Raw genomic sequence first — 7,846 nt, 5'->3', positions numbered from 1 at the left:
ATTGTGTAAACTGCAACTCGCCACCGCCAACCACAGCCCGTCAAGCTTTGCCGCGGCCGCCTCAGAGCCTCGACCGCCCGTGACCACCACTGCCACCCCGACCCCCTCCGGCCCCCCGCCCCGACACCTGGGAAGTAAGGCTTATGACGTGGCCCGCGCCGACTGTGTGTGTGTGTGTGTGTGTGTGTGTGTGTGTGTGTGTGTGTGTGTGTGTGTGTGTGTTTGTAACGGCTGAAAGATACCAACGCTTGAAAGATAAGCTAATCATTTCCTCCCACGCATATTCAGATCGCTACACAAATCAACAAACAGCAAATTACAAAGCCCAGAGCAGACAACGAATTCTACATGACGACTGGCAAAACGTATCGCGAAAACAAACAAAACAACAATAAAAAAAGAAGAAAAACAGGCGTGAACCAAATGACGAACACACACAAAGATTAATAGTTCACTCATTACACCGATGTCGAAATGACGCCGAAAAAAAAATAATGGCCGCTTCGTGACGTCGGTGTGAATAATAATTGCCGGGAAAGGAATGGCAATCCGTCTCGGCCGCTGCGTGTCGCGTGCTCCGCCTTTCACTGTTCGTATTCGTTGTCTGTGTTACGAAACGGTGAAACTAACGCTGTAGAGGGAAAGGAGGGGCGGAGGCACTGGCGGGGCGAGAGTGGCAGGAAGAGAGCAAAGGTGTGTGGAGGAAGGGGAGGGGGGGGGGGGGAAGGGAGGAGGTTATACGGTTTAGCAAGCATCGCGGAACCAGGTGAAAGCTTCCCCCCACCCCCCGTTTTCTCCCTTTTTTTTTAATCCTTTTGATCCACACTTTCTCTTTTATTTATTCCCTTTTTACAACAGCCCCCTTTTTTCCCCTTCCTTATAATCTAATCTTTTATTTAGCCTACGACTTCAACACTTGCAAGAGGAGGGTATCAGGACACCTCTCCTCCCGAAATTGACTCTCTCTCGGCCACTCCTCTCTAATCTTTTTAGGGGCAGTAAGTAGCGGGCTTTTTTCTTTTCATTATTATTTTCTTTTTTTTCTTGATCTGTCTCCTTTCCTGTAAAAAAAAAAAAATCATTCATTACAATATTTTCTGTTTATGTTCTTTTTTCTCTCCTGTTTGATAGATCTTTTCCATTTCCTTTATTCCCTTCTTCTTTTGGCTTTGTTCCCCCTTTTTCTCAGTTTTAATTAATCTTTATCTGTTACATATTTCCTTTTTTATAACATCCACTGGTTTCGTTGTGGTAATCCTCAGTCGTCTTTTTTTTACAACAACGCCGTGGGCTTCTAAGTGGTGAAACAAGCGTAGAGGATGTTCGGCGACCCTCACGTGTAGCGTACTCTTCCTATTATAGTCACACCTCATGAAAAAAAAAAAATAAATAAGACACTATACCATTGAAATATCGTCAATTTAAAGAGCTTTATTTCGGCTATTTAACTCAAACACCGCAGCTTAATTTTGCCAACATATGTTATTAATTCTGATATGAGGAATAGATAGAATGGTACACACGGAATGGAAAAAAAACATACTCTACCACGGGAATGTCACAAACACGTCAGTCTCTTTCTCTGAGTCATTTTCCTTATCTCGCGTCTGAACGATAAGATAACAGACGCGACGGTTCGACAAATCACCGGCCGCGAAGGTTCGCACCACACCTTGATGACCTTCGTACCAGCGTTGCCAGATTGCCTTACTCAGCCTCTTCCTTATACCGACTTCCGATCCAAAAACTGTCTCCTACACCCAAATAACGAGACTCATTTATAGTTATCATTACAATCGTTAATTCCTGATGTCTTTTTGGGATCGTCAAGTGTAGAAAATTAGTAAACACGGTCATCTATGTACAACAATTTGGCAACGGTGCTTCGTACCCACCTGAAGGGGTATTTGCACGCTGACAACTCAAGGCAACGTAATAAAATGTTAACTCGTCTTTACGCACCCTTAGTCTTGGTGGTGACGGCACGCGAGGTGCACGGCTGAATATTATTTTGACGTGAGTATTCTTGAGTATTCCCGCTAGGTGTTTTTCGGCCCGACGTACATATTAATTTTGATACTGCCTTTTATATCGTATAGTATTTCGTTAATTTAGGAGTGGAATAATGAAGTGTTTGGCTTTTTTTCTGCATATTTTTGGCTTTTTCTGTAGTGCATTTGGCCTTTTGGGCTATTTTTTCTGTAACCTTTGGCCTTTTTCTGGTTTAGTAATTTGGAATCCCTGTTGCAGACCTGCGCTCCCTTCCGTGACAACAGCATACTTCATTCCGGCATAGACACCAGTCTCAACAGGCGACCTGCGCTGAATATATAAATATCTAAAGAGCCCTTAATTAAGATGTTATCTAAACACTTTAAAAAGTTCAGTAACGAGAAGGAGGCAGTTGCTTTTTTACGAAGAAAAGGCCTTTTGGATAAGGGCGCTGTTGCACCATGTCCTCGCTGTGGTGGAGAAATGAAGGAAACTAAAAGAAAGGAGAGAAACAGCGAAATCAAGCCTACTCTCCGTTGTAATGCCGGAGACTGCCAAACTTTTCGTCCAATCAGCAATGTAACCGTTATTTGCTATTTTAATTACTTAAATAACAGAGTAGGTTGCAAGTTTTCTCTAAGCCAAAGTTTGGAATTAATTTTCTACTTTACTCAAGATATTCCATGTGATTCGGTACATGAATTAACAGATAGAGGTACCAAAGAAATCTGTGACTGGTTTAATATGTGTCGTAAGGTTTGTTCACAAATTGTTTCCGTTAGCAATCGTGGAAAAATGGTAGGCACAGAAGAAGACCCAGTGCAAATTGACATAGCGTGGTTCGTGGGACGCCCACAACACCACAGAGGTAGAATGATGCAAGATCATGTTCCAGAATCAAATGACAGCAACACTGAAGTAGAAAACACCCGAAACCATGGAGGACTTATTGATGGTCCTTGGGTCTTCGGATTGAAGAAAGGTGGCGACTGCCGCTATTTTTACGTGCAAAGAAGAAATCGTGAAACACTGGAACACATAATTCAGAGAGAAGTTGAGGAAAATTCGGTTATCGATTCTGATGACTGGCCTACATATTCTGATTTAAATCGTTTAAATTACCGTCATTTAACTGTTAACCATCAACGACATTATGTTGATCCAAACACAGGAGCAAACACTCAGGCAATTGAAAGAAGCTACCTAGATTCAAAGCTAAGTCACATTTTGAAAAAAATTAAAAGAGTAAACGAAACAACCTTCCAATCACACCTTGATTATTACTGTTGGCGGATAATGAGAAAAAATTCTGACCATCTATTTCTTGCTTTTCTTGCTGACGTTCAATCGATTCATCGATAAAATTAGTAAACTTTGTTTCAAATTTGCTTAATTTTAATCATTTTAGTAATAAATGCAGGGTTGGAAAAAAATTATTTGATTTAAATCATAATTTTTTACTCTGATTTAAATTATATTTAAATCAAAACAACCTTGAATAGGTGCATAATAATTTTAAATATTTCCTACAGTAATCAGGGTAATTTCGGGAGTAATAATAATGTTTGCTAATAATAATACTATATATATGTATATACATACATATAAAAAAATAGTACATGCTAATGATAGGTCTATATATACATATTAAAAAATAACATATTAATATAATACTGTATGAAGATGGTTGTCGGCCACAGTCATTGGCGGTAATAATGAATTGCTTTGTGAAAGACGATAAGGAAAAATATCTTTCACAATGCAACTCTAATGGATGGAGGCCAGTTTTAATAAAAAAGTAGTAGTAATAAAAATGTAGTAGTCGTAGCAGTAGTGTGCTGTGTCTTTTTTTTTTTTCTTCATATAGCTACGTATATATAAATGACAACTGTTTTCTAAAAATAAATATATGTATATGTAAAATGTTTTATTTAAGCCATATTAAAAAAAAGTTGGAAGGTTTCGTTTAGTCGGCGCAACATCTGTGGTCATATGCCGGAGAGAGACAGGAGGGGGAAGGAATTATAGGAGAAGGGAACAGACCCCAGGAGACGGGACACAACCCCCGATTAATACCTGGTACCATATTAATAAATGAGACATGTAGATCCCACACCTGAGTAAAATTTGACTTATAGATCACATAGCTATGTAGATCGCATACCAAAGTAGAGCCCTTTATTTTTACGTGGAAATCGCAAAATCAGAAGAAAAAAACGGAAGGATACGATATTAACTGAACCGATATTGCTCATGTGTGTGTGTGTGTGTGTGTGTGTGTGTGTGTGTGTGTGTGTGTGTGTGTGTGTGTGTTTCTTTTTGTTTGTTTGTGTATTTGAATGTACAAGAGAGAGAGAGAGAGAGAGAGAGAGAGAGAGAGAGAGAGAGAGAGAGAGAGAGAGAGAGAGAGAGAGAGAGAGAGAGAGAGAGAGAGAGAGAGAGAGAGAGAGAGAGAGAGAGAGAGAGAGAGAGAGAGAGAGAGAGAGAGAGAGAGAGAGAGAGAGCAATACGTACTATATCTAAACACCATATCATAATCACAATTTATACACACAGATACTATGACAAAAACTTCGTCTATGTATCAAACCGAGACCTAGTAACCTTCCCCTTTCTTCCCGCCTCCCTCCCACCCCCCGACCCACGCCTAACAATGAAATCCTGCTGTCATGAAATGGGGCGTTATTATTGTGTTAGAAAGTATGGAGTTTATGGGGCATGGCGTGACGTGGTGAGAGAGAGAGAGAGAGAGAGAGAGAGAGAGAGAGAGAGAGAGAGAGAGAGAGAGAGAGATTAAATAGAGAGGAAGAAAAAGAAAAAAACAAGTAAATGAGTCGAGGAAACATGACTGCGGAAAATATACGGATTAACGGCAATACTCAACACTCCCTTCCCCTCCCCCCTCCTCCTTAACCCCCTTCTCTCGCCTCCCTCTTCCTCCCCCAAAACACTAACCTCCCCCCACCTCTCCCTTCCCCTCTCCTCCACTCGAAACACTAACCCCACCCCACCCCACCCCTCCCTTTCCTTCCCTTCCCTTCCCCACCCCACCCCCCCTCCCCTCCCCTCCCCGCCCCTCCTCCAAAAGACGAAGCACCTAAATAAACACTGCAATCCAAGAACTCAAATGTGCAAACGCAGAGGAAGAAAAATAAAACGAAGAAAAAGAAAAGAAAATGATATGTGAAGCACACACATGAACACGCACACACGCACGCACACACACACACACACACACACACACACACACACACACACACACACACACACACACACACACACACACACACGCACACACAGACACCAATAAAATAAAATAAAATAAAATAAAATAATGTAGAGAAAAAAAATATGCTTCTTGGTGTGAATCTGATGTGCATGCATACATACATACATACATACATACAATACATACATACATATGCTACATCTGAAGTGGTTTAGAACTTAGTCGCTTCAGTTATTTTTTATTTGTCTTTTATTTTTTTACAATTTTTACATCTTTTTTTTTTTCTTTCTGTTTATTATTTACAGTGTCAACGATATGATGATCAAGGTATATTTCTCTATTGACATCGGCTTGAAGATACATCCTTTATTGAAGTTAATTTGACTATGCAATGAAATAATATTAGCTTGAATGTATCAATCGGACACACACACACACACACACACACACACACATCAAGTAGCAACAACAGTCATTTCGCCAGGCAACACGAAGGCCCCGCAATCATCCACAGAAAGAATTCCATCAGGCCGGTAATGCCTGCGGCCTCTCCCTCAGCTACAACACATGTCACTCAGCGGGCCGATCACCACCCAGCTCCTTCTGTGTAGCGTTCCTGCAGCCGTCACCAGCGGCGTGCGGGCCAGGGGAAGGAAGGAAGGAAAGGGGAGGGAGGGCGCTGTAATCAGCCTAGCCAACAATACGACCATCAAGCCATCATGGGGAGAGGGGCCGACAGGGGTGTAAGTACCAAATGTGTGTGTGTGTGTGTGTGTGTGTGTGTGTGTGTATAGAGCTAGTAGGCTATACACACACTGCAGGGTGCCCACTTATCGTTAACGTAGAGTAAATCTGTTATTGTTGCTGCATGGAAAATAACAGGAGGAGTAATAGCGGGACTGGAAGCATTCAAATCAGTATCAGTAGTAGTAGTAGTATTAGTATTAGTATTATTATTATTATTAGTAGTGGTAGTAATATCAGCAACAGTAGTACTTGTTTTTAGTAGTGGTAACAAGAGTAATAACAGTGGCAGTAGTAGCTAGTCGTTAGTGCTTTGCGAATCCTAGTAGTAGTAGTAGTAGTAGTAGTAGTAGTAGTAGTAGTAGTAGTAGTAGTAGTAGTAGTAGTAGTAGTAGTAGTAGTAGTAGTAGTGGTAGTAGTAGTAGTAGTAGGTTAGTTGTTATTGTCGCTTTGGTGGTGGGGCGTTACGGTGTGTCTGTCGATGAAGACCGCGAACCAGACCAGACCGTAAGCGTCACCTGGCGAGCTCTGGGCCACGACAGCTGAAGACTGACCCTTTCCTCCCCCCCCCCCCCCTTCCCCACACTCACCGCCTGCCTCCCACGTAACACCCTCCACCCCCTCCCTTTCCCCTCCCTCTTTTCCTTCACACGTAACACCTCCCGGTCCCATGCGACCTAGCGCCTCTGACCGTCCCTCCTCCTCCTACGTCACACCCTCCTCCTGTTATACCGCAGAGTCAGTCGGTGCCCAAGTTATTCTGACCAGACGAAACAGACATGGGAAAAACTGTGGAATACCTGACGCAATGGGAAAGCCCCTGATTATGAGAGACATGAAACGCCTACACCTGGGTTTTTGCGAATGGCTGTGAGATCATTACACGGAGTATGCGTCGTGGGGGTTGTATAGGGAGTGGGGTGGTGGGGGGTAGTTGGTGAGGTGGTAAGGAGTGATTGGACTGAATAGTGTAGCAACTTTTCCTCCCCTTCCTCTAACACTTTTTTTTTTCCTTCATCTCTTCCATTCTTCAATTTTTTTTTTCCTATACTTCAACTCCTCGGCCTCTTCCTCTTCATCCTTTACATTTTCCTCATATTTCCACTTTTCCTCCTCCTCCTCCTCCTTCATGTCATCCTCATACATCCATTCCTCCTCCTCCTCCTCCTCTTCCTTCACGTTTTACACATAACATCCATTCCTCTTCCTCCTCCTCCTTCTCCTCCTTCACAGTTGCCTCATATATACTTCCTTCCTTCCTCCACCTCTCTCTTTCTTCCTGCTCTTCCTCCGTCTGCTGTTCGTGTTGTGACAATGGGATGTGACTGACGGCTTGAGACTTCCTGCTCATAAACACCCGGCAAACATTCACTGCGGCGTCTTCCGTAGAGATGGCGCTATGCTTTGTTCCGCCACGCATCTGCCACCCCGAAAGTAAAGTAACGTACGAAGGAAAGTATCGTAATGGAAGCTGAAGACAAGAAAATGATGGTAATGTTTGTTGTCAAGAAGTATAATCAGAAAATTCACGTCGGGGGTGTAAATGAGTTAAAATATGAAAGGCAACAGAAAACGTGAGCTGAGAGAACTTGTCATAGTGCAAACTAAACGCATAAGAATAAAATTAAGACACAATAGAGTAAAATATGATGAAATAACGTTCAGAAAATATACTTTAAGGGATGAATATGCCATTTTAAATACGCCATTCCGAATTAGATAAGATAGAGAGTAAAGGTTATTTCTACTGATGTGAAAAATAAACAGAAGATGCCTTAGTCCAGTTCCCCCTAACGTTAACGCATTATACGGTGAAGGTGTTAAGATACAGCAGTTCTTCGCGGTGACTCGGCACGCTCAGAAATGAAGGAGGGCAATTCA

At 42.2% G+C, this 7,846-nt stretch overlaps 1 protein-coding gene across 1 annotated transcript; it reads left to right on the top strand.

Annotated features, from left to right (window-relative positions):
- Positions 1 to 1,966: 1,966 nt before the first annotated feature.
- On the top strand, positions 1,967 to 3,607 carry LOC126994582 (uncharacterized). The gene is made up of 2 exons (XM_050853909.1): positions 1,967 to 2,016; positions 2,251 to 3,607. Exon 2 carries the CDS (start codon positions 2,359 to 2,361, stop codon positions 3,352 to 3,354), a length of 996 nt encoding a protein of 331 aa, XP_050709866.1. The 5' UTR covers positions 1,967 to 2,016; positions 2,251 to 2,358; the 3' UTR covers positions 3,355 to 3,607.
- The last annotated feature ends 4,239 nt before the right edge of the window (positions 3,608 to 7,846 follow it).

Source organism: Eriocheir sinensis, unplaced genomic scaffold (assembly GCF_024679095.1).
Source record: "Eriocheir sinensis breed Jianghai 21 unplaced genomic scaffold, ASM2467909v1 Scaffold824, whole genome shotgun sequence".
NCBI lineage: Eukaryota > Metazoa > Arthropoda > Malacostraca > Decapoda > Varunidae > Eriocheir > Eriocheir sinensis.
This window is presented reverse-complemented; position numbering and strand designations above follow the sequence as displayed.

Coding starts and splice junctions, on each gene's coding strand:
- LOC126994582 (XM_050853909.1), top strand. CDS start 2,359: ATGTTATCTAAACACTTTAAAAAGTTCAGTAACGAGAAGGAGGCAGTT.